Source organism: Catharus ustulatus, chromosome 4, assembly GCF_009819885.2.
Source record: "Catharus ustulatus isolate bCatUst1 chromosome 4, bCatUst1.pri.v2, whole genome shotgun sequence".
Taxonomy (NCBI): Eukaryota; Metazoa; Chordata; class Aves; order Passeriformes; family Turdidae; genus Catharus; species Catharus ustulatus.
The window spans coordinates 68785018-68811943 of record NC_046224.1 but is presented as its reverse complement, the minus strand read 5'-3'; the positions used below and the strand labels follow the sequence as shown (position 1 = coordinate 68811943).

The window sequence follows — 26926 nt, the reverse complement described above, 5'->3', positions numbered from 1 at the left end:
GAGGCTTAAACAAAATCAGGTCATGGCAATGTGTGACGGTGCTGATAATCCATACCATGAGTAATCTCCCTGTGCTGCCAGAGCACAGATAAGTGTTCAGTAGGCTTTGCCCAATTGATTTAAAGTTGGGTCACGCACACGAGGTGTCTGCCTGCCTGTTCATAAATCTTTGACGTCTCTGGCTGTCTGGTGTGTTGTGCCTGACATATGAACTGTGCAAAATACAGTTCACAGGGTTTTATTGCAGCAGTACCTTTAATATCTCCACCACAGGTATTTTACACCTCACAGACACAGTCACTAATACAGCTGTCCAGTCCCACATCACCTCTGTTCAAGCCAATAGCTCTTCCAGCTCTCACTCCACTGTTGCCAATTATAGCCTCCATATTACAAGTCTGCCTGAAGGGGATTTCCTTTCCAGAGGTAGAAAGGATCTAAACTCAGGTCTGACATTCAGTGCAGCATGGTACCTCTTCACCTGAAGATTTTTCACCTAAAAATCCCCCAGACAGATCACCTTGTGGAAGAAGGAAACCCATCAGTATGCTCAGTGCCTTTCCTGACTCTCCATCAGCTCAGCTAGTAAAATCTTCCTACTGGGAGCATCCCTCTGTAAGCAAAAAGGAAAATACTCCCACTCTCAGATGGGAGTACTGGTTGCCTCTTGAAAATTAGCTATTATTAGCAGTCCACTGTTTATGTTTTGATAGTGGCCATGACATAATTGGAAATAAATGAAGGTTTGATAGATCCTGTTTGTTCTTCCTCTGAATTCAGTGCAGGCCGTTACAGGAGCTGGAAAATCAAAGCAGCACCCTGGGAATACTAAGGAGTTGTCTGTATACAGAAGTTGCAGTGCTGTAAATCTAACTCAACTCAGTCAGAGCAGGGGTTCCCTAACACACAGTAATTTATAACTTTCTTCTTGCAGTAAATTTTTGCACTCAGACTTCAAAGCATAAGTTAAAATAAGCAATCCTAACTAAATCAGTGAGAAAAAAAACCTACTTTTCACTCCATTGATAAAACTTGGACACAGACCTGTGTTAATATGGATTAGATATGACTCTAGAAGTTCACAGTTTCTTGCAAACACTAAAATATCCAAGGCTGTACTATTTCATACACTCGGTATTATCTGATGTATTTCAGCTTGTTAAGAGCCATATTTTATTTTTAAGAACTGTTAAAAGATATTAAAATGCTTTTTTGGGGAGTAACAATACACTTTTGCCTTAATAGAAAGTACCAGATAGCAAAGAGACAAGTTGCAAGATCTCCTTTCTCCTCTGGGAACCTTCCATTCCATCAAAAGGGACAGAGACTTCCTCAGATTTTTTTTAGTTTAAATTTTAGTCAAAAGGCAAGAGTGCAATAGCAGAACCCTATATAATCACAATGAACTCTCAAGACACCAAAACACAGTCACAACACTGCTCCAAAAATCAAGGGCAAACAGGAGCAGAGAGATAAATGAACCTAAGGGTTTTCAGTGTAAAAGTGGTGGATATTTACCAGCGGTGTTTGCCCTGCAATCCCTGGGTGCAGCAATACAGTTTGACCCAGCAGGGGCCCAGTGTGGGATCTCTGTGAAGATCTACACTGCCAACCCACCTGCTACAGCAGTTCTAAACCAGCAGGACTTGGTTAGGCAGCACACAAACACTTGTTTAACTGGCCTTCTTACCTCTGCAGCCAAGTAGTTTCCAGTTGCCAAGTGCTTAAATCTAAACAAGCTGTTCCACTGTCCTGCCCCTCCCCGGCAAGGATCATGGTGGACAACCTAAAAGAAGAATTTAGATTTTAATCATGCTCCTCAAGATCATACTTCAGATCCCTGACATTTCCTCCAGCTCACTCCTAATAAAAATATGCAAACTACGTCATTACAGCCTGCCAAAGAGAGGAATTATGCGCTTACATGAAGCTCACCATAGATAATAACTACTCACACTTTCTTTTTGCCAAGTGCTAGGAAATACTCCTATTATTTCCATGCTTTCATTAATCTATTCCTTGCAAACATGATGACCTAAATTTTGCTTTTAGGTGAGATGGTGTGAATCTGTAGCTCAAGAAAGTAAGGAGAGCTGTTCTACACTACTAGGCACTACTTAAAAGCAGAATTCAAACCACCTTACATTATTTTATCAATTATACCAACTCTATTTTTGACAATACTGGGGGCCCCTGAAAAGTTTTCATTCAAGTGATATATCCTCCTATCATCTGAAATATCCCAGGTTATTTCTGTAATGCCTTGACTGAGCTGTAGGTGATTTGCTTTCTTCAACGGAATCTCTAATAAGTATAAGTGCAACACACTCTACTGCAGATAATCCTTACTCAGAGAAAAACCAACAGAGTCTGATGACTCTGTTTTAAATGCTTTGAATGTTTTAAACAAACAAAGTTTGTTTCTCACACAAAAACTTTTGGGTATAGGAGTTACTTATTGTAATAGCAAAGATTTGAGACCTACCAATTTCTAATGTTTCTTAGTTGAACAAAAGTGTTTGCTAGCTCCCTTTTCAAAACCACCCCCATTCACAACACCACATTTATTCAGGTTAACTTTTAACAAATGTTGATGTGTTGTGTGATGTTTGGGAGATTTCCTGTCTGCCATGGATTTCCATTTTTCATGCTGCACATGAAATTAAATGTAAACACTCAAAACTCAGGAGAGGTGAGTGTCCTTTGATTTGCTTCGATAAAATCACACCATTTACGTCAAGCCTGAATTTGAAATTTGACTCTTCCTCATTTTACTGCAGGTAAAAATAGTAAGAAAGCCTCCTCTCTCCACACACACAGAGCAATAAAGCAGCTCTTCAGGGTTCATCCTACACAAACCGCTTCATGAAATAATAATAGTTACAGGGAGGTGTGTGATATCAGGAGCCCATGAATGACTCATGCTGTGATGAAGTTTTTTTACTGAGCCATGGCCTTCAGGTCCTAAAATATTTATAAAAAGAAGAAAAAAAATACCTCTATTTCCCACAGTGCTTTAGAACTTGTTGCAGACGTGGCTGACTGACGTAATGTAGTGCGGAGGAAGATGTGTTGTTTCTTCTCATACTCATCACAGGTCAGAAACTTCTCTTGCTCTGCATGAAACAGCCTCACAACATCTCCCTAAAGAAATATGAAAAAGAAGCACTGTTAAGTGGTAAGCTACCAGACTAATTTTCTATTTGGAACAGCTCCAGTGATGCCAGCAGAGCTGACAGGAAGAAAATACTTCTGAGTTTCTTATTTCTGGAGCAGGTACCAAGTGAAGAACATTCAATCTTAGCACCAAGTCTGGAAATCACATGGGATAATTCAGTCCTGCAGGAGACCCATGGCCATTTGGGAAAGCACCACAATGAACAGTGGGCAGAAATTCACCTAAAGGTGATTTTTAATTCTAGTTAGCTTTACTAAATGGATTTTTTTCACTTCCAATCTCTTTTACTATTTAAGGCAAGTGAAGAGATTTTTTTAACATTGTATTATCTTATCTCTTCCACTCTGCAATCAACACCAACACTCTCTATTTCTTCTGCTGTAATTATTTTTGTTTCCTCCTGCCTCTCCCCAAGACTTGAAACACTATCTTTAAATGGGTCTATACAAATGTACCATTTTCCCTTTCAAATTCTTCCTCAAAAACTGCTGGTACCTTGACACCTACCAAAAATAGCCAGTTGATAATGACTTGTTAAGGTACATGTGAGGACAAATTAAACTTATCTTTAAAATTAAAATGTAAAGTATCTCAGAGATAAATCTACAGGCATGAAACTGCAATACCTCAGCATGTAAAGCTACATTATCTTATTACAGCTATTGTCATCTATGAGCTTGTAATACCACTCTGAACACATCCATGAAATCCTTATTTCTTCTTTTATTCACCAGGAAGTATTTACAGTCAAACAGAGAAAGACTTTTTGGATTAAAAAAAAAAAATTAAAAATCATACTTACTCCTTTCAGTACATCATCTCGGTAACTACTGAATTTCATGAACAAAGTTATTTTCCAGCTTGTGTTACAGTTGACAGCATTTACCTTTAAGGAGAAAAAAAAAAGACCCAATTATAGTAGTAGGGGATGTTTCTTTTTGAGGCATTCCATTCTTTTGACGGACCACATCACATCTAGGATGGCAGGGGACAGGGCTTAGCTACATATGTGTACATTCCCCAACACCAGTCCTGAAGCTTTCAAGTGTTAATAATTGTAATGTTAGAGAAGACTGGGTGGGCAAATGCTGTTCTGTTTGTTGACAGCCCACCAAGAACACCCTAAAAGGATGCTGAACAAGGATTTACTCTCACATCAGTCAGAGTTCGAAATACTCAAGGAAATCTCACAAGAGTTTTCAGTCCCAGAGCATCACTGCAGTGGGAATATTTCATCCTGGGTTTTTGAGGTTAAGTTGGAACCAGTTTTTAAGGCTGGCTTTGAGCCCATGGTGTTACCAGTAAAGAACAACCTATTACAGAATCACAGAAGGGCCTGGGTTGGAAGGGATGTAAAGATTATCCAGTTCCAAGCCCCTGCCATGGGCAGGGACACCTGCCACATCCCAGGTTGCTCAGAGCCCCATCCAGCCTGGCTTTAGACACTTCCAGGGATGAGGCAGTCACAGCTTCTCCAGGCAACCTGTGCCAGAGGCCTCCCCATCCTCACAGGAACAGTTTCATCCTAATATCCCATCTAAATCCACTCTCTGTCAGTGTGAAGCCATTGCCCCTTGTCCTGTCACTCCAGGCCCTTGTCAAGAGTCTCTCCATCTCTCCTGTGGGCTGCCTTCAGGCATTGGAAGGCCACAATGAGGTCCCCCCAAAGCCTTCTCCTCTCCAGGCTGAACAATCCCAGTTCTCTCAGCCTTTCTATAACCATCTGAGATCAGCAGTTACCCCTCCTGTCCCCCTGAACTCACCTCTTTGCAGCCAGGGTTATCTAGAAGCTCAATGTTGCTGGCATGCAGAGGCTGTCCTGCATTGACTGGCATGAGAACAACTTTATCTCCCACCACAACCTGAAGTCAAAAATAAAATGAAATTTAGACCTATGTAGCTATGCAATAAAATGAAGTGATATAGCATATTTAGGAAATTACTCAAATGCATGCTTTAGGAATGGCACTTGGTGAATTTATTTGCAGGCAATTCACACAGCAGGTCTTTTCACCCACGATCCACATTCACTTGGGTTCAAGATTTCCCACTAATGAGCCCTCACATTCCCAATAAGCATGTCCCCTGGTTCAGCAGAAACTCCAGACTGGGAAATAGAGATGAATCTATGAATTCCAGGAGCAGCTCAGTTTATCCAAAAGTTACATTAAGCTTAGAAAGCAATCATGAGCCTCCAGCTCTGTGGAACATCTGCTGGCAAATGTCCTGACAGGCTCAGGAGTTCTGTGATTAACCAGCTTGATTGCAACCTAGAAAGGCACAGAAATCACCAGAAATTCAAAAATAGGTGAACCTACTCCATCCTCTCTGCTGTTGCTCCCTAAATGATGTTTGAGCTCAGTACAGGCAGCAGGTACAACAGCTGAGAGACCTTCTCTCTACAAGAGAAATTCCTGGCTGGTTCCCTACAAGCAAATTCCCATGCCCTTGCAATTCTTTACAATATACAAAACTATATACAAAAATTTCTTTAACCTGAAAACTGCTTGAGACATGCATATGGAGAATTCAATTCATGCCTGGAAGGGGGAAAAAATAAATAATAATAAAAAAATCAATCCACAGATTGGTTGGCACTGGGTCCTGATTTGCTTATGTTGTTCACAGCAATTCTGAGCACACACAGACATGAAGACAAGTGGCTACATGTGATTTTTTTACTACATGAAATGCTGCACAAGCCATGCTTTCTTTTGGAAGACAAATAAACAAAACCACATTCTGCATTGATCAGCACATTTCCTATGAAAAAGTTGAGCCCAGTTCAGCCTTGTGCAACTTCAGTGCAGGTGAATTTGGCCCACGCATCGCAGAGGTGAAAAGGAAGATTTGCCTGTTCTTTACCAACACAGCTAAAATAAACAGCAGCATAAGACAGTGTCACCATGCTCAGAACACACACAGAACTCCTACTTGGATAAAGTCATGGGAACAAGTTCATTAACAGAACCAAAATAATGACAAGATGCCTGTAAGACACATTTCTTATGCAATACATTCCTGCATGCCATGCTTCACACAGACATTACTTACAGCCTGTTTTAAGAAGTTATGACCAGACAATTCATTAACCAAAATACCACCAGGTTTGCATCCTGCAAAGTGGAATCAGGACTTCAAAATTGTTGCATATGCACCAGGACTATCACAACTAAATTAGTAAGAGAGCACATCATTAAGCATCTTATTTAAAAAGAAAAAAAAAAAAAACAAACTCTAAAATGGCAGGTAACAGCAGGGCAATCCACACAGCACCAATCCTGCTACCAGGGCAGATTTTGCTGTTCAGTCCATCTGGAACCAGGTCTAGCCTTAATTAGTCCTATCTTCTACTGAAGAGCAGCTTCAAAGACGAAGACTTAATTTCTGCAGAAAATACTGTAGTTATGCCAGCTACTATAAATTTTCAGTCATAGTCTTTCATTACTTTCATTGACTTGCAAAATTAATCAGCTGCTAGTGAAACTAAGCTAACCTTCTTTCAGAAAACTAAGTCCTAAAGTATTGCACAGGGCTAAAAAACTGTGATTGCTTACCAGAAGAATCACACACATGTCTTCCTGTATCAGATTCCCAAATTCCTTTTCTTTTAGGACATATGGCACATTTAGCTCTACCTTGCCTGCATTACCTGGCACAGTAGCAGCCATCCAAGCAGTAATTCAATACTCACTTATATTGCTTAACAGACTTTCTAAAACATGTTTTCTTAGGGAATTTCCTCATTATAGCACAGAAATATAGTTTTAAAAAAACTATAAGCAGAATAAGGGCCTGATACACAAAGTTAATTCCATTAATTGAAAGGTTTCCACATCTGGGAGAAACTGAAAAGGAAGAAATGGGTACAAGGCTGGAGCCTTTCTCCATCTGTGAGAGGAAAATGAGGATTTCCCCCATCACTTGCTACTGCTCTCCTCTGTGAAACAGCTGCCTGGTTTGTGTCTCTGTTGAAGAGTTAGAAATGTACAAAAGCACTTAGGAGAGAGTTTCCAGAGGACTAATGTTTATCACTGGAAATTTGCAAAGAAAATTGTTAAATCCCTTTGGGCCTAGTAGAAACAAGAAACAACTTCCCTTTGTAAACTCCCTCTGTAAAGTACAAAGGCAAGTTGCCAGCTCTGAGAGGCAACCTGGAAAAAGAAAATGAGCAGCAGGCCATTCCCAAGGAACTGAATCCATTGAGTTAGCAATAAGCCTAAACCAGTTTGCCACATGGCTCAGAGCCTGTCAGATAAATCCCCATGGATTAGGATTAGGGAATGGACCAAAAATGGGCTCTGTGGAATGGGATCTTACTGCTATCACTGCACTCTGTAGATCAGCAGGTCTGCTCCCATAATGTGGGTTGGAAACAGTGGAAAATGGAATCAGAATCTCTGTAGTACTGAAGATGACTTTGAAGGGTTGGGATGGTTCTGCTGCTCTCAGCTGTAAGGGCTCACATGAGCTTTGCAGATGACAGGCAGGAACCCCAGGTCATCCCTCTGCAGAGCGTGACACACACATTTATTGTCCAGGCATGAGACATTAAAAGATGCTGAACTGATGTTATTCTAAGAAATTAAGCCAAAAGTCACCCTTTTTTCTCTCCAAAGAAGGAAGAGAAATACCAGGCTAATGTTTGGGCCACACTTGTTTCCCCAGCTGAAAAGCCATGCAGAGGCCCCCCACAAGGGCTGTATTTGCTGTATTTCTCTGCAAGGGGACAGTGCCAGCCCAAGTGTGTAGCCCAAGGATCCAGGCAGTCTCAGGAGATGGTGATGGTGAGCCCCACTGACCCCCATATCTCTGAGAGCAGCTGCAGGCACCAGCCCTAATGCAGGACAATGTCAGAACCCCTCAGGCAGAACCCTGATGCCCAAAAAGTGGAATGGATCCAGTATGGGGGAAAACCTGGAAACCAGAGTGGATCTGGTATGGGGGAAACCTGGAAATAAGAATGCATCCAGTATGGGGGAAAACCTGGAAACCAGAATGCATCCAGTATGGGGGAAAACCTGGAAACCAGAATAGATCTGGTATCGGGGAAAACCTGGAAACCAGAATGGATCTGGTATGGGGGAAAATCTGGAAACCAGAATTGATCTGGTATGGGGGAAAACCTGGAAACCAGAATGGATCTGGTATGGGGGAAAATCTGGAAACCAGAATTGATCTGGTATGGGGGAAAACCTGGAAACCAGAAGGGATCTGGTATGGGGGAAAACCTGGAAACCAGAGTGGATCTGGTATGGGGGAAAACCTGGAAACCAGAAGGGATCTGGTATGGGGGAAAACCCGGCAACCAGATTGAAACCAAAAACTGGGATGGAATGGATCTGGTTTTATATTTTTGTGGTTCTGACAGTGTAGGGTGAATGAATTTATATTGTTTAAATTATAGTTTAGAATATAAATAAGTAAATAAAATAAAATAAATAATATATATATATGCATACATGTAAATATAAATATTAAATATAAATCCAACACTATAAATATATATGAATATATAAACAATGTGTCTTATTATAACATGTAATATATACTACATATACAAATATATAACAATATGTAAATGCAGATTCTGCATATGAACATAAAAGTACAAATATTAAAAATATTTTAAAATAATTTAAAATAAACGGGGGATTTGGGGTTTTTTTGTTAGAAGCAAGATTTTTTTATATATATCATCTAAGTATAAATTATATAAAAATAGAAATGTAAATATAAAAGTATATAATAAATATGTCAATATAGATTTATAAATATAAAGTAGAAATAAATATAATTAATATGAATTTATGTATAATACATTTATGGTACATAATATAACTAATATTGTACATATATTGTTGTAGTATATTAGAATACATCATATATAATATATAAATATAGAAACATGAAAAATATTTAAATATAATTTTAAATAACTTTTTTTGTTTTATTTGGTAAGAGGTGGGTTTTTTTAGTAACTTATATAAATAATATACTGATAAAATTATAAATATAAATATATACAATCAATATATATTGATATAAATATTAATAAATATAAGATAAATTGTATATATGTTATTAAAATATATTGTAATGTAAAATATATTATATATAATATGTGATCATAAACTATAGCTATAAATATAAAGATGAAAAATATAAATATAAAAGTGTTTAAATATAGATTTAATTAAAGGAGTTTTGGGGTTTGGGTTTTTTTTGTTAGAGGCAGGGGTTTATTTAGTTTTGGCTGGGTTTTGGGGGCATTCATTTTAGACGATTTTTTGAAGGGGATGGGACTTGTTCCTTTTTCCACCCCTTCTCTGCTTCAGGAAAAAGGATGATTTTCACAGATCCTTTTGATCACTACGTGGAACAGGGAAAGACTCTGACTTTAGGGATATTTGACCAGGAGCTGGGAATGCAATCCTTTCCCTCTCCACAACATATTGCAAAAGGAGCTGCAAGCAACCACACTCATCATCCTGGAGAGCATCCTAAGGGCTAGGTAACCACAAAATCAATGAGAGAAAATACATGAAAAAAGAGGCATTCCCTCTTACAATCCTAAGAAGGCTTTCACTGATTATGCACAGGGGAAAGAAGCCAAACATTCCCAGCCAGATCTACAAGATAAAACCACACAAGTTCATCATCGTGTGGCCTTCCCAGAGGCAGACCTGAATCCTTCGCATCAGGCACTTCACCAAGCCACAGAATGAAGAAGGGAGTTGTGATCTCACGGCACAGCTCTCAGATCTGCAGCAAAGAGCTCTCCTGTACATTCTTCCTCTCATCAATACACAAGACTCCTGCTGAAACCTATCCAGAAAAGACTTTCCAGATTATCCAACCCAGCTTCAACCATAGACACCATTTTCACATCAGAAGGGAATACAGATTTAAAGAAGCCTTAGGTGTTTCCTTGAGACTCTCTCTACTGACCTCTTGAAAAAAATGTTGCCCGCAAAATTTAAAAAAACAAACAAACAAACAAACAAAAAAGCTGTGATTTCTTGTCAGCTTTGTAAATTCACACACAACAGGTAGAGCTAGCAAAGATGCCTCAGTGGAGAGGCTTGGTTAGGGCAACACATCAGATTCCAGACCATATAATTCAGTAACACTTTCCAGTTACACATGAAAGATAATAGTCCCAATCACTCTTCTAATTTCTTTTTTCCTGAACTGAATCCATTATGAAACAGGCCTGCAGCAAAGAAATCATGTCTCCTGGAATTCTTCTCCCTTCTCCTTCTTAAAACATTCAGTATTTCCACTTACATTGTCACCTTCACTCCTCAGTTTCCAGAATGGCTGGATATAAAACCAGGAGCCCTCATTCCCTGCAGCATCCAGGGACACCCGCATAGCATTCTTCTCTAGCAGAGCTGGCAATCTCTTGTTGACTGTGAGGTATTTGTTGCTTTTTATGTGCAGTAGCTGGGAACAAAGAATAAATTAAAAAATATATATAGTACAACTTTTAGTTGGTTTTTCTCCCTCAAGTCAAAAGTGGAGGTGCAAGCTTTCACACTGCTGAATTTTTTTTATGATAAATATAAATACAAAATAAAACTAGAAGGCAGTTATTGAAGTATGCTACACTTTAGGAAAACATGATGATCTATCTCCGATTGAGAGAAATGTGTCAGGGATCAATTTTACAGCAGGGCAAGGGTCCATTGCAGTGTTCCCTTCATGAATTACATCCATTGCAGAAAAGTTGTACTGCACTTAAGAACTTAGCTCCTGACTCATTTATATGTCATGAAATACAGATTACTTCAATGATTTAAAAGGAGTTGCACAGCACCTCTACAGCATGATTTTGAAATAAGTCTTGAAGATAAAAGGCATATTTACATTCAGATGCTAAACTGCAGCACCAAGAAATACACATAGAATTTTTATTATGACATATTATTTAAACAGGAATATGCAGCACTTCTGGTAGGCTTTGAAACAGGCAGGAAAGCACAATATTATAAACTTCACCAAGTTCTGTTTACCTGACCCTTGACAATCCAGATTACAGCAGGTAGTTTCATTTTCACTGTAACCTTGAAATGAAACAACTGTTTCCTTTCCAACACTGAGAAGGCAGATGGATTTCAATAGGTTTACCTGGATGACGTTGCTGTATTTTACAATTTCGCCCAACAGCTTTCTGTTTTCACTTTCATTCTGCTTTTGTTCCAGTTCTGCTGCATGCTGCAAGAGAATGATTATTTCTTTAGACTCTACAAAAGAAGTACCTGAAACACACAGTGCAAAAAGGAAATGGCATCATATTTAAATCCTGCAACCTACAAGCATTACTGCACTGGAAATATTAGCACCCAAATCCTGATGCTGATTTTGATTTTTTTTTATTACCCAAAATAGGGACTCTGTCACAATTTATGGGTCATGTCTGAGATACATGTTATTTTTAAAATTTTCAAGCCCAAAAAGTAATTTCAGGTGCTTTATTTCATCCTGTAGAGGATAAAAGAGGGCCTATGATTTGCTTCTCACTGTCACCACTCCTTTTACTTGTCGGGGTTTAATTGTACATAAACACAGGGACTTTACAACAAAACAAAAACAGTAGGTCACAACTGGCAACATTAAGATTAAACACAATAGACTGGGTCAAACACAGCCACAGAACAAATTCTCAGCTCCAAGCACTAATTGCTGTGTAACTCTGGCCACACACCATGTGCTCTCCTTGCTGTTTTTAACTGGAAGCACTGGTGACCTCTCCACTGCCCACAAAACTGTCATCCAGGTTTGACAGGACCTTGCTTTCACTTAGTCTCATGCATTCAGTTATAACATCAGGCCAGCTGTTTTTCAGAAACATGATTTGCTCCATCCACATTGTATTTGAGGTAAAATAGAATCTACAAAAGGATTCACAAAAGAATCACCTAGACTGAAGGCAAGAACAAACACAATTTTGAAGAATTTCCTGGCTAAAGTATTGAGGACATCCTTTTGTCCACTCTTCTGTCTAATTCCTGGTAAAGATTTCCCAGCATTATTTAAACCAAAGCTCCATCCTGATTTTAACAACTCCATTTTTACTTTCTAAAACTTGTGAAAGCACTACCTTGCTTACAGCAAAGTCAAAACCTCCAGCCCAAAGTGAGATAAACACCAGGCCAGGGGCTATAAATGCCAGTCAGGAGGTTGGAGAGCTAAGGAGAATACTGAGTTGCTATGGTGGCATAATAATACCTATCACAGTGGTTCCCAAGGCACTTGTTAGTATTCTTTCTGGTGCTATTGTAATTCTACAGCCTGCAGATTGAGATAAGATTGCAAATACAGATGTCTCTTACTTGAAGTTTCTTCAGCAGTGCTGCTTCAGTATGGTTTCCTTGTTTGGCTTGCTTGGCTTTCCAGTACTGCTTCTGGGCTGAATATCTGTTCATAGGACACACCTTGAAAAGGCAGTCTGGGGAAAGATTGAAAGAAATACTTCGAGGTCATGGTGAAAGACATTTCCTTCATTTGTAAGTATGCTTTGGTTAGGCTTTTTTTGTCCCCAAATGTCCAGATAGCAGTGTTTAAACATAGCCACCAAGTCAGCTTGGTGGCAATGATGCCAGAAACAAGGTGGCACAACATTAGAGTGGAACTTAAAGTCTTTAGAGCCTCACAGGTTCCCACTTTTTGCAACCTCTGTAAGAGCCCCAGGCTGTGAACCTGCCATATCTGCCTGCTAGTCTATGAGTACCCCAACATCACAGAGGCACTGTTTGAAGGTCTGTGAAACCTTGGAAGAATGGTCCTGCTGTCTGTATGCCACACACTTAGCTTGCCCAGTTGCTCCTGGCACTGCTGAATCCAAGGGTGGCAGAGGAATTCAGCAGTGCCAGTCACCAGGCAGGTTTACACAGAGCTTGTGTCCCTGTGCCTTCACCGAACTGTTTTTACTGTTAGGCTTTTTTAATCAAAGTGACAAAAGTTGAACATCACCACTGTCCAACAGACCAGGAAAGCAGGTGAGGAGACAGGAGCCACCTAAACAGGGTAAGAAGAGGACGAGGAGGAGGAGAAGGAGGAGGAGAAGGAGGAGGAGAAGGAGGAGGAGAAGGAGGAGGAGAAGGAGGAGGAGACTGCAGCCAGTGCTGACGTGCTGGGTAAGAAATGAGGAGCAGCAAAGGAAAGAGAATCTCAATACACCAACCCTCATCCCATCCCCACCACCTCCCCGGGTGGAGTGAGGGGGCTGCAGATCAAAAAGGAGAGAATGAAACCAAGGGGTTCTTCCTTAAATGCTTGTTCAATTGTTCATCTTTATTTCCCAATACCATAATCAATAATTGAAAGTTAGTGTTAATTGGCAATAAACTGAATTTTGTGAAATTCCCTGACTGGAGAGTTTTTTTGTTTGCTTTTTTTGTTGGTTTTTTTTTGGCAGTGGCAGTCCTGTGAACTGGAAATAGAGGTTCGTGATTCATCCAAAGCCAATTGCTTTTAGAATGATAAACAACATCTAGTCTTGCACGGTCACTATCATCAACTGCTCTAAAAGCAGCAAGACTTGACAGACATTTCATGTAACAAATGTTGGCAATTGTCCTTTCAGACACCGCCTGTATTAACAGGCAAGAGGGGGGAAGAGTTCTGCTGTGGGAGCAGTAAGGACACCCAGGACTGCCTGGGTGCTGCAGGGTGAAACTCTTCCCCAAATGTGCTGCAGTCTATGGATGTCAAAGGAAGGGAAGTCTGTCCCCAACAATTTCACTTTCACAGATGGCCAAGCACTGCCTGAGGACTGACCCAGCCCCTATTCAAGTAGCAAAGCTTGTCCATACAAAACTGCCCCCAGGGGCAGAACTTCCCATGGCACTGACCCAAAGTGCTCCAGGATTTGATTCCCCCCCCCTCCCACAGTCCTGAGCTGCTGCTCCAAGAAAACAATCCAACAAATCCTTATCAAAGCAAACCCAGCCACTCTGCAAAGGTGTTTGCTCTCACATTTATAATGGCAATTACATCACACAACGTGGAGTACACAATCCCCAGGTAATTTTTACAATATTCTGGAAACCAAGAAGGTGTAAAAAAAAAAACTCCAAAGTGTTGTGTACCCTTAAATTGCACTATATATTATAGGATATTTTACCTGAAGCACTAGGATTTCAGCTCATAAGACAAAAGTCTGCTATTATTTTCTGTCACAATCTATAATTAACATGCCTTCTCAGAAGGCTTCATGAAACATTTATTTCTCTGAAGTAACAATACCTTCTTATTATAGGACCAGTCTTCATTTCTCAGTTACTCCCCACACATCCTGCTACTTTAAGTAAACATAGTGCTTCCCATCCTCCTGCAGAGTCTCAGGGCACAGTGCTACCACACTGCAGAGGACCTTTTTCAAATCAGTATTACTTCAACTGTATTTCCCTCAATTTATAGACTAAAAATATATATATTATTTGTTCCCAGACAAGATTTTTCCTGTTTTATTTTACTTTTTAGGACTCCACATGCATTGAAACCAGGTCATCTCATAGTTTTTCTCCAGTATTTTTTCCCCATTTATTTTATTAGAGTAACAACACTATGTAAATTCAAGCTTCATGTGAGGGGGTGGAACAGTGCCTGCCCTAGAGATGCTACAGTTCAAATAAACAGGAAAAAAAAGAGAAAGTTGCTTTATAATCTTACGCTTCAGCTTCTACTACACAGCAGATCAAAAAGCCATTCCCTCCTGGAGGTCAGTCTAGCAACCCACTCATGAGACAGAACGTCTCTTCTTACTTCTCCAGACATTCCCAGATAGTCCTAGTTCCCAATCCATTACTTTATGGAGTTTTACATAAATGTTTCTCTTCCTGAGGACTAATTAAGGAGGGAATATCAAAGGTAAGCAAATAGTACCTTCATTCAGGAAGTCTGAAAAGGAAAATAACTCCTATTATGCCCTTTAAATGTTTCTTGATATTGGATAAAGATGGTTTAGAACAGTATTTGTCAGATGCTTTCTCTCCCTGCCCTCTCCTGGGATTTTTTTTTAAGTGTTAGAAATTCAGCTCTTGTCCATCATGAAGGATTTCTTTGGTTTGTAGAACTAGAGAAATTGTCACATGGCTTTAATAAAACCAGAGAAATGAGTATGTGGAAGTGACAGAGCTATAAAATCACGGTGTGTACAAATCTGGGGGTGGGGAAATAGACAGAAAGGTTGAAAAGAACTATTGTGAAAATGAAAAGGGAAAAAATGTGAGGGAGAAAGGAGTGGGGCAAAAAGAGTCCTAGGTAGGACAACAAAAAAAGCTATCAGGAGTCTGAGAAGCAAAATAAAGCAATTATGGAAATGGGGGAAACAAGAAGAAAATAAAAGGATAAACCAAAATTATGTAGAAGGTAAGTGAAAAGCAAAATGGCAGATGAAGGAGGAAAGGAGAGAGTGCAGAGGAAAGTAACGGAAGGGAGAGAAGACAAAAGAACAATGTCAGAAAAACCTTAGATCAGACTAAAACCTGAAAGGCAAAGGAGGGTATTTAGGAGCATCAGCATCACTTTCACTGCAGAAGCCTCAAGAAAACAAAGGAATACAAGTAAGAAAGTTTAGACCAGTTTAAAAACTTAGGTCATTTTACATTTAAAATAGGAGAGAGACGCATGCTCATTTTCCAGAGCTGCTAAATCTGACCAACAAGTCTTATCTGTGCTATTTTACACCTTTGAAACTGAAAGTGTTTCCCACTGGAGATAGCAGCACCAAGCTGAAATGTTTTTAGGGTCCCAAACTAAGGAAACCTGCAGCTGTGTGGCTCATGATGTGACTTTTCTTCAGAGGTACATAACTCCTGGCACAGACTGTTTTTCCCAACCCAGTCCTGCAGCACAGTAAGCATTTCCATCATCACATTCAGTGCCTTGGATCTCACCAGCTTCAGATGGAATTAAGAAATAAAGCATCTGGTTTGATCAGTCCCTTCAATTTCACTGCAATACAGTACATTTTTTGTGGTTTCACCAGGCTTCAGGAAACACATGTGGAGCCAAATTCCACCCTCCTTTGCACTGCTGCAAATCTGGATGAACACAAAGCTGCAGGTTCATCCCAGTGTGACTGGGGGAGGAAAGGGGAGCACAGCTTCTTCATACAGACACTAAATGAGAAGCAACCACATCTTCCCTTAGCTTAACAACACTCCATGCTGCAGGACGTTCTGAAACAACCAGAATAGCAACCACCCACTCAAAAAAAAAAAAAAAAGAAAGTAAACACATAACAAAAATGAAACTGCTATTTTGAGACATGTCTTTACGTAACCTTTCGGTTCAGGCCAACAGCTCAGTACCTTGATTTGATCTCTGAGAGAACCCTGTAGGGGAGATATAAGCAGTTCAAAACCACAGTCTTTCTTTTTTGTCCCTCCCACTGGGGAAAGGGTTGATAAAATATTACCAAAAAAGAGCAAACACAGTCCTCTCTGATATTAATTTTCAGAGTCAGTCCTTGAAATCTAAACATCTTGTCAGAAACATGTTTTTCTCATACTTCTTTGACTCCCAGGTCGTGCTCCAACCTCAAATCAACGCCAGTTCAGCTATCAGTGATAAAAACATTGTAAACCATACAGACAGCAGTTCCTATTAGTGAAGAGGCCCTACTCATCCTGCTCTTAGATGCTATTTTCAGTTGCTTATGTCTAATCATTCAATTAATCATTCATGCCTAAGTCTTCCTTTCATGTCAAGAACCTACTTAAAGCAGTTTTTGTTTGGTTTGTTAACTTTGCTGCTTTAATTGAAAGTTATTTCCCAGAAGATTTGTGGGGGGAGAAATATGGATTTTGCTTAGATTCTTGGTTAACAGAACAATATTTAGCAACTCTTTTGCCTCAGGGCTCTGAGCAGAGCTAAGAAATTTAGTAAAGCATAGCAGAGATGTGCTTTTGGTTGCTCTCATGGTAGAAACACCTCCGTGATTCAAGGCACTAAATCTAAATTAGACAGCAAGTTTCTGCTGGGCTCTCAGCAAAGCTCCTGCTATTCTCACACTTACAATTTGACTTAAAGGATGAAGAGGAAAACCTCCAAATGATAAGTTTCTCTTTCCTGCAGCCATCCTCCTGAACACACGTGGATTGTGGATACTTGAAGCAGCAGGAAAATAATATTTGATGCCCCTAAGACTGTGGTCATGCTGTTATAGAGGGTAGGTTGCATAAATTAATATGACAATTACTTTTTCACTGATTTATTTTCTCCTACAGGTGTTAGAGACCTTATAGCACCTTTCAGTATCTTCAGGGGGCTTATAAGAAAGCTGAATGGAGGACTTTTTAAAAGAGTATGGAGTGACAGGAGAAGGGGGAATGATTTCAAATTGAAAAAGGGTCGATTCAGATTAGGTATAAGGAAGAAATTGTTCCTGTGAGGGTGGTGAAGCCCTGGCACAGGGTGCCCAGAGAAGCTGTGGCTGCCCCATCCCTGGCAGTGTCCAAGGCCAGGTTGGATGGGGCTCTGAGCAACCTGGGATAGTGGCAGGTGTCCCTGTCCCTGGCAGGAGGTTGGAATGAGATGGGCTTTAAGATCCCTTCCAATCCAAATCATTCTGTGTGCAGCTCATCCAAATTTGCATGCTACCACTATGCCAGCAGTCCCCAAATTAAGCTGGTGCACTATAAATCAGAGAGAGCTAAGGAGTGACTGGAAGAAAGACTGCAAAGGGAGCTAAGCAGCAGCAGGGAGGGGAGAGCAGCTACTAAAAAGTTTTGGGGCAGGGAAGGAGAGGGAGAAGAGGGATTCCCCAAAAAGAAGAGGATCTGAGAGGAAAGGAAAAGTTTGATGCTGTGGAGAAGAGGGAGCAGAGGCAGCTGGAGATAAAGGGATGTGTTATGCAAGCAACAGACAGAGGTTACAATAAGGGACAGAGCCAGAACTGTCCACAACTAATGGAAACCACACCCCTACAGAAGCTGGGATGTAACTCAGGACTATAGCCCTTGGTTTCCCCAGCAGCAGAAAACAGCTGTACATTTGTCAGTGTCCCATCCCACTCTGACATCTGCTCCACATGTGCTGCCACCACTGATGGCAAATCATTAGTGCTGGGAGTTCAGGGAGTTCAGCTTCTACCCTGCATCAAAGTGTCCAAATCATCAACACAGATCAACTTTTTCTTTACCTTTGGAATTTAGAAATGAACAGCACAGAGCTGCAAGAAAAGAACTCTAATGTAACGAAGTTATAAAATCAAGCCCTCAAACACTAGACAGTGGAAAAAATTATGGTTATCTTTTTAAGCTCTGTTGAGATCCTTACTTGTATTTGTAGGTATTTGGGTGTATTCAATTATCCTATCACAAATCTTTCCCAGTGACCTTGGTCTCATCTAGAAACCTGGATATGCTCAACTTTAGAAACATATTGGGGTAGTCCAGTGACAGAAATATCTTCCAAAGAATCCCCACCTGATATTCTGTGCAACCTGGAAACTGTGAGTTACACATGTACTTGCAGGCAGTGAGAGGGTGAAATCACAGTTAGGTAGCCTGAAAGCCTCACTGGATGCTACCCTGAGCTCTGCTTTAAAGTTATCCAGTCACACAAGTGGCTGAAATTTATTACTGTTGGTTTCTAAGTATGCATCCTCACTTTCTCAGTTTCCAGTATCTGCCAGTGTGCTGAATGCTCACAGATGGAACTGGAACCAATTCCTGATGTTTCCTGAATATATAATGGAAAAAAAGTCTTCAGCTCTCTGGGAAGGCAGAATTTCCCTTTCCCAATGTTTTAAATGCTTCATTTTTTGCAATAGTAGCATATACATAAACACTGCAAATAAAATACTAAGGGTTAAGCATGTCAGTGCAACCCCTGAAAATCATAGAATGGTTTGGGTTGAAAGTGACCTTAAATATCATTGAAAATAAATACAAACAGCCATGAAAAACATTTCCTTTCCTCTAAATCAGAGGCAAGTCATACTCTATCTCAGAACCAGTGTGAATCCAAGCCCTTTTAAACCAAAAGAGGCCTGGATCAGGCTATTAAGGCTCTGCTCTGGCACAGTAAAGAGTACTTTTTTAGCAGTCAAAAAGTAAAAACTACATGTTGTCATCTGTTATTTTTTTCCAATAAGCAGAACAGCAGAATTATCCAAATCTACAAGGTCAAGTTGAAAAGAATCAGACACAGTTTTATGCAAAAACCAAACAAAAAGTTGACAAAATATTTGGGGGTACTTCTTAAAATGGTATCTTATCTTGAAAAAAAAATAAACAATCCATCTGCTCAAATAACTTTAGATCTCACAAGTTTCTTTCCCATTTACAGTGAGAGAAGGGCTGGAGCAAAGAGTTTGTCACAGAGCAGGGGATCAGTGTTCAATGTACAGAACAGAGCAAGCAATTCTTGGACTACAGGAAAATTCACCCCCTTTCCTCATATCTCCCACTTGCCCCTCATGCCTTTACAAATTGTGCATTTCATTCTCAAAAGCTGCCATTCATGTTTCAGTCTGCAACTTCATCCCTGTGTACACAAACCGTTTGGGAAGTCACAGGACAAAAGTGCCCAAGGAGTTAGAACTGCATCAGTTGGTGATAAAAGAGAAAAGATCCCCAGTTACTGACCTCGGAACTTCTTTGGAGGATTAGCAAGGTCACCTGCCTCTGGCTGGACCACACACCGGTCATCCACTAACCTAGAAAAACAAAAGTTATCACACTCACTAAAACATGCTGCCAATGTTTATAAACGCACAGACACACCTGCCACACCACAGATCCAAAAGTTTCCACATTTCTCCAGTGTAATACAAAAAACCACCTTAGAAAATCTGTTATCAAGCATAACCAAGCATAACTACATTTTCCTTCCAGAGAGAGGATTTCTTAGCACTAAATTATGGTCTGTGTTTCAAATCCCACTTCATTTAAATCCAGTTAAAATCCCTTTTGTCACATCACATACATTGATGTTCCATGTAAAATTTATGTTTTCCTTCATCAGAGCCATTAACCCTCAATCAGAAACAGTTTGTTTCTCTGCAGATGTCAGATTTTCTTCTTTACCATTTCCCATCTTTTTCCTCTGAGGAGGTATGTGGAATTAAGGTTCAGCTCTAATCAAAACTCCCAAAACCACATTTTCCTTTGCTGAAATGAATAAGCATTTCTTTAATCCACAGCAGAAAATCTAGATGACAAATCTAATATATTTCCTGCAATATTTTAGAAGTTAAATAAACAATAAAATTTAAAATATGAATGGTTAAACTTATCTCAGAACTTCCTAGACATAAATTCAGCTTCCTTTCAGGAAGCATCCTGTAAATAATTTGCCCATTTCAAACAATTATTCAGGAAAATCGTGTTTAAGGACACACTACTAAGAGCAACATTCTTAGCAGCATTTTTGTTGGAAATTGCCAGAAAAAGCACATATTGGCTTCAGCCAAGTTACCCAATAGATGTATTCAGCTTTCACTCAAGTTGGTGAAGGTTTTGCCTCCAGCCATGAGCACAGCAAGGCCAATCCCCCAGCCCATGAATTTTCTACCTCTAGTAAGATGGCAAAGTGCCCACTGTGGCTGCAGCTCCCAGAAACAAAAGTGACAAAGAATTTTGGAATTCAGCAGTTCCAATCTCAGAACAGACCTAGATGCAAATATGAGGTGTCAGTGATCAAGGGGAATTGAAAAAACACCTTCAGGAGCGAGCAGGGGGCCTTAGGGAATTGTGTTCTTCACAGTCTGGGTTAGGGCAGGCTTAACAAGAACAGGGTGAGGTTTGGAAAGCAGGACTTAGGAAGAGTCTTGCAAGCATCCTGCACTCTGTCCATGTTCTAATAGGCCAAAGTTTCCTATGAAAAACACCTAAAACCTGGAGTCACAGAGAGCTGACTGGAAAGGACTACCTTAACAGGAGCTTTGCCAAAGGATCTTAATGCCAAGGAGTACTTCTCCCTCTCAACAAAATCCCTCAAGGGTTTTTAAGGAGGAACCCATAAGGTTTGACCTCAAGCACTGTCAGGATGGAGGCATGCTGAAAAGCCAACCACAACTCACAGGGAACCTCCTGTGTACTTTGTGACAACTTGTGCACCCTTGGGAGAACCACAACTGTGGGTGAGATGCAAAACTTCCACCAAGCCATGTCACTGTAGCAAAAGCCAGATAGAAAACAAGGTGTTGGTGCTGAGCAAAGCAAATGAGATCCTGCAGAGTCCCTGAGGCAGCCAGCTGCAGTGCTCAAATACACTGGCCTTGCAGAGAACAGACATTCAACGATTAATATCAAGCATTTGCCATTGAGCATTCTCTAAAGGCACAAAGAAAGAACCATAAATGAGTTGGGCGGCATTCAGGAACCAAAGACATCAGAGAAGACGAAGGAAAGAGGAACTGGTGCTGCTCCCATCCTGTGGATACAAAATCAGAGCACAGAAAGGTTGACTGACATGTGGCAGGGCAGGGGCATGACCGAGCAGGCACATCATCTCCTGAGCCCTTGCTCAGCACCTCAGCTCTCACACCTTTGTTTCCAATAACACAGGGCAAAAAGTCTGAGGAACTTATTGCTTTGTTTATTTAGCAGTTATTAAATTAACAATTTAATCCCCAGCATTTCCACATAGAGCCATTCATCCTGTATTCCAGCTGCACAACCTTCAGGGAGTCTAACAGCTCCTTGTTTACTCTGGAGCTGCTTGTTACAGCTCCGTAGGGAGAGCTGAGCTGCAGGTTGCACATGATGCAAGACTTCTGTGAAAGGGAACAGAGGAGGCTCTTCAAACACAGACCACTTCCTCTGATACACAATTCAAAATATTCAAATCCCACTTTTATAGCGAGCCAAAAGCAGTCGCTGGTTTGTTACTGACACCTGTGAGGTGGCTGCGTTAAACAAGCAGCAATTCAAGACCTTTGTAACCTGCTAACAAATCCATTTGAGATGTGTGAAACCAAACAACAGGCTTGGCTGCAAAAGGTCCTGGGCACCTGCAGTGACTGTCAGACAACACCACAGCAGGTTTTAAGATCACTTGCTTGTAGCTTTGAATAGGAGGCCAAAGTGCACCAGACCCGGTTTTTCAGATAAAGGCAGAATTTATTGTATTATATTTATTGTATTATATTTATTGTATGGTACTATCAGAGAAGCTTTAACAAACTTCAGAGGGCTTAATTCCTCAGCTGGACTGCAGACAATACTGCTTTGTGCTCTCTGCTGTCATTCAGCACCTGGCACATACAACACAACTGCATTTCAGTTTCCATACACTGGCAGCACATAAATGACAAAGGAGATCCCTGCACATGTATGAAATGATCTCCAGCTGAGCTAGGCCTTCCCTGAACACAATAAATACCTGGGGCTTGCACAATCCCCCCAAGTAACTGCTGTAATTAAGCTGTACAGTTCACTGGTAGTACCTAAGGTAAATCATCAGGGAAGTCAAAGCAGTAATTATGGCCCGGACTTTACGCATGGCCCTTTGTATTCAGTAATTGCAGAATTAGGGGCTGAAAGCAACAACACTCATGGGATTGCTTGTCACAAATGCTCAGTCATTCTCCCACTGAAGCCGGTGAAGTTTTTCCACTCACTGCAGGGCAAGCAAGAGCAGGTACTCCTCATCATAGTGCCACAGACCAGCCTCACAGAGCAGCAGGTGTTGAAGCCATTAAGACCTCACAGTGTACAGAAGTGTACACAGCTACAGTGTACAAAGGCTCATTAAACAAGAATTTGAGCTACCTAAAGCAATGCCTAGGAGATAAGGTGTGCCTCTCCATAGAGGTGGGGGGGAAAGTAAAGGCAGTTTCAACTCTCCACCATCATCACAGAATCATCAGGGTAGAAGGGGCCACAGTGGGGCAGCTGGTCCCACCTCCCTACTCCAGCAAAGCCATGCCACAGCACAGGGCACAGGATTGTATCCAGACAGCTCTGGATATCCCCAGTTTTGACACTCCACACCCTCCAACAACCTGTTCAGTGCTCAGTCACTGCACAGGAAGAAAGTTCTGCTCCATGTCAAGTGAACCTGTAGAGTTCTGCACCTCTGTTCCTCTCCTTTCATTGTCCCCCATCATCTGGTGGAATTGAAGCTGTCCCTTCTCTGGGAGGAAGGACACAGGACTGAGCAGCAGCAGTGTAACAGATAAGCAAGGTATGTTGGCAGAACAGTCTAATGGTGTCTGGGTTCATAGATAGGAATCATACATGCTCCATAACTCTTTGTGTCCTGCAAGCTCCCCTGATTACCTAACACAGGCTAAAGGTAAATACACCAAGGTTTCTAGGAACTTGCAGATGTGTGCAGGAGTCAAGGAATAGTTGTACAGCTGTAATCCTAGAAGGACTGTTCCCAGTGATGAGTTATTTTAGATTTACTAGTGAGATACAGTTGCATTCTGAAAGAACAAAAACCAATGTAAGAAAACAATAAGAAAGGAATTATGGTGGGTTTCAGGAATTTTAGGTCATTTTCATAGGAATCTTTTTAGCTTGTCAAAGAAAGCAGCCACACAATATAATTTATCTTAGTTTTCTGCCTTGAGTTTCTAAAATACCATCCTGAAATGTATTTTGTCTTTTCCTACCAACAGAGATTTCCACCCAATAATCACAGCCAATGTTATTAAGCACAACAATACCTGAATAAACACATGAGCACACAGACTCTCCCGTACATGGAACTGCATGTGTGTGTGTAACTTGTTAAAAAATACAAGACCCAGCTGCTGATGTCTATTACACACTCAGTACTATTTATATATTTATGGAGTATTTACTCCTCCAAAAGGTGAATAAACCAAACTAGAGGTGATGTCTTCAATCTAGGACACTCGAGTTGCTCAGTTTTTGCTCTCTCAGTGGTATCAAAATTTCACTGCCTTTATGAGCAGCACAAGGTCTGGGCAGCAGCAGAAAGAGGGGCAAACTTGGTGACAGGTATCAGCAAGAGAAACTGGACATTTAACTTCCAGTGGAGCCCAGCAACATATTTGATCACAAAGAATGCTGAGGTTCCATCCCAAAACCACACAACCTCAACATCCCCTCATGAACAAAGGAGCAGCCCCCAAAGCCTCCCATGCTTTGCTCTTCAGGTGTCCCTTCACACAACATCCCACACAGAAATGTTCCTCCAGAGCACCAGGACACTTCTTTCCTCCCAAAGTGCTGCACAAAGCCTCTCCTGTGCTCCACATATCCCAGCAACCACTTGGGAAGAGGGGTGCAAGTCATACCACTGAGAAACCAACCAATAACGAACAATAGGTGATTAAAATTTTGCTGCCCTGGAAATCAAACCTCAAATACCTAAGTGCCAAAACAATCAGATCCACCCAGTTCTTCTCCAAGTCCACCCACTTTTCATTTCATTGAGCCTCTTATCAGGCATCTAGGTCAGCCCACTTCTTGTGTGCTTCAAGTGGTCTCCTGCCAAAAATCTACAGTCATCCTACCTCACCCTTCCCAAAATGTGAGTTCATACTCTGACTACCAGTCCTGCTTCAGATGATTTATAGTTCTATATTTACCTACCCTGTATAAAATATGCCCTTTTTCATATCTCTTTCCAAAGTCAGATTTGTTACCATCATCTTTTCACATCTTTTTGGGTTGCCTACATTAATCCCAGCTCATACAGAAAATAAAAAGGCTCTTCCTTCACTTATAGCAGGGCTATTAAACCTCTGTACCATTTAGGAAGATTCCATGCTAAAAAACCCTTTTGACAAATGGGAGGACAGCAGAAAACATTTAAAGAACTTCATACCAGTGAGGTACAGTAACACAGAGACAAGTCTGGCTCCTGCCTGCCTCAAACCTTAGGAACTTTATCCTTTCCTTTCTGAACAAATTTTAATTGCCACAAACACAAAGCATAAAACAGGTTGAAAGGAGCTGTTTAATAAATACTATTAGGCTGGGAAAGCAAAATTCTATGCACCTAAAACATTCCAAACTCTTCAAGGTGTCTAAGACAGCAGATAAATTTCCCCATGAACAATCTTCAGTGTGAAATGAGGACGTGAGTGCATTTTATCCCAGCAACACAGTGTGGGAACACTAAGGCATTCTCACCATCCCAAAAAATGCTTGTGTGGGTCACTTTGAATTGTATAATCAAATGGTGTGGAGACACAAGGGCAGAAAGCACAATCCCAGGCACACACTGGGAAACAAAAACACCACCATACAAGCAGGTAGCTCCACATTTACACTAACTGCACAAATCATTAGCCCTAAAGTTTTTCCCTTATCTGATAATGCATTCATATATTCTTGTAACTGTACCTGCAGGCTTACATGTCAAGGGGGGGAATAGAAGCAGAAGTTTTTCTGCTCAATTAAGTAATCCAGCTATAAATCCTGCAAGTCATTTTGTTATTCTATTGTATTGTGTTATATCCAATCATGCTTTTAGCTTGCAAAAGCTTCTGTTTGGTAGAAATTGTTTATCCCTGTTTATAGCTATATTTACATTTAAAACATTGTGCAATTTCAATTAAATTATAAGAACAGAGCTAAAATAAATTATTACGAAGGAATAAAATGTTATTTGGAGGTTACAGAGGAATGGAAAAAGCATGGTTTTTAGATTTTAATCTCAGTTCTGCAACTTTCTTGGCCTGCATAATAGGTAAGCCATTAATGCACCAAGAAAATGGTACAGAGCTTTGCTTGGACATACTAATTTTTGCCAAGTTAATCAACATTTGCACAGTATTTCAAGATCCTCCCATCAATATAACACACATCAAGTCATTTTCAGGGTGCCAAGCACACCTATTTTCTGCAGTCAAAAGGGGACTGGCCATCGGTCACAGTCCGCAAGGCTGACAGAGTTCAAGTGTTTGGACAATGTTCTCAAGCACAGGGGTGTGATTGTTGAGGCTGTGCTGTGCAAGGCCAGGAGCTGGACTCAATGATCCTTGTGGGTCCTTCCAGCTCAGGATATTCTGTGATTCCATGGGGAACTGGCAATGGGAGGAGCTGAGCCAGCCTATCCCACCCAGCTCCCTCCCCAGGCACACCCAGTCCTGCTGTGCTTCTCTACAACACTGGTGCTCTGCTCCCAGGCAGGTTTTGGCTTCAGTCTGTCTCAGTGCTTTTGATAAACAAATTACACTCCCATAAACCCAAGGAAATGGTTGATTTCTTCCTTTGTTTCTTTTCTTTTTTTTTTTTTTTCTTAATATCAAAAGTAAGAGTCTATCATACAAGGATGTTGCGACAGCCTAAAGGCATTCAGTTGGAAAACGTTTCCACAGGCCAACCCTCTTTGGATTAAATTTGTATTAAAGTTAAAAAATTTGAAATTATAAAATGAGTATTAATAAAGTTTTCTGGAGATTTTCTTTAGTGGCTTGCAGAACACAGACCACTAATAATGCACATCACCTGGAGGACTGGACAATTTTTCCATTACTAACATTCTCCTTTTAGGTGAAATCTTGGCTGTCTTTGAATGGACAAAATTTTCACCAATGTCTCTGAGGCCAGGATTTCAATTCCATCATCCCAGCTTCCCAGAAGTGCACTGAGGGATGAAGTTTAAAGAAGCAGCAGTGTCAGCACCTCACACTGAGGATCATTCATGCAAAATTTAATTACAATCTAACCTCTGCAGCATTTCCACTTAATCCAGCTAACTACAATGTATGGCATGTAATTCCAATGTATGGAACGTAACAAGTCCAGGATTTGGCACAAACTTAGAAGTAAATCAGAAAAATCAAGGTTATACACATGACTT

General features: G+C 40.6%; 1 protein-coding gene across 4 annotated transcripts in view; it reads right to left on the bottom strand.

Annotated features, from left to right (window-relative positions):
- The window catches only part of ITPR2 (inositol 1,4,5-trisphosphate receptor type 2), a 241850-nt gene that overhangs the window by 193780 nt on the left and 21144 nt on the right, over positions 1 to 26926 (bottom strand). For 3 of the 4 annotated variants that reach the window (XM_033056927.1, XM_033056928.1, XM_033056929.2), the window contains exons 2-9: positions 19783 to 19853; positions 12517 to 12632; positions 11312 to 11398; positions 10469 to 10627; positions 4942 to 5040; positions 3981 to 4064; positions 2998 to 3144; positions 1691 to 1786 (exon numbers count right to left, since the gene is read on the bottom strand). In XM_033056927.1, coding sequence (XP_032912818.1) covers positions 1691 to 1786; positions 2998 to 3144; positions 3981 to 4064; positions 4942 to 5040; positions 10469 to 10627; positions 11312 to 11398; positions 12517 to 12632; positions 19783 to 19853 — 859 coding nt within the window. Of the gene's footprint in view, positions 1 to 1690; positions 1787 to 2997; positions 3145 to 3980; positions 4065 to 4941; positions 5041 to 6232; positions 6289 to 10468; positions 10628 to 11311; positions 11399 to 12516; positions 12633 to 19782; positions 19854 to 26926 lie in introns of those variants that run through there. The other variant, XM_033056930.2, reaches the window with a different exon arrangement.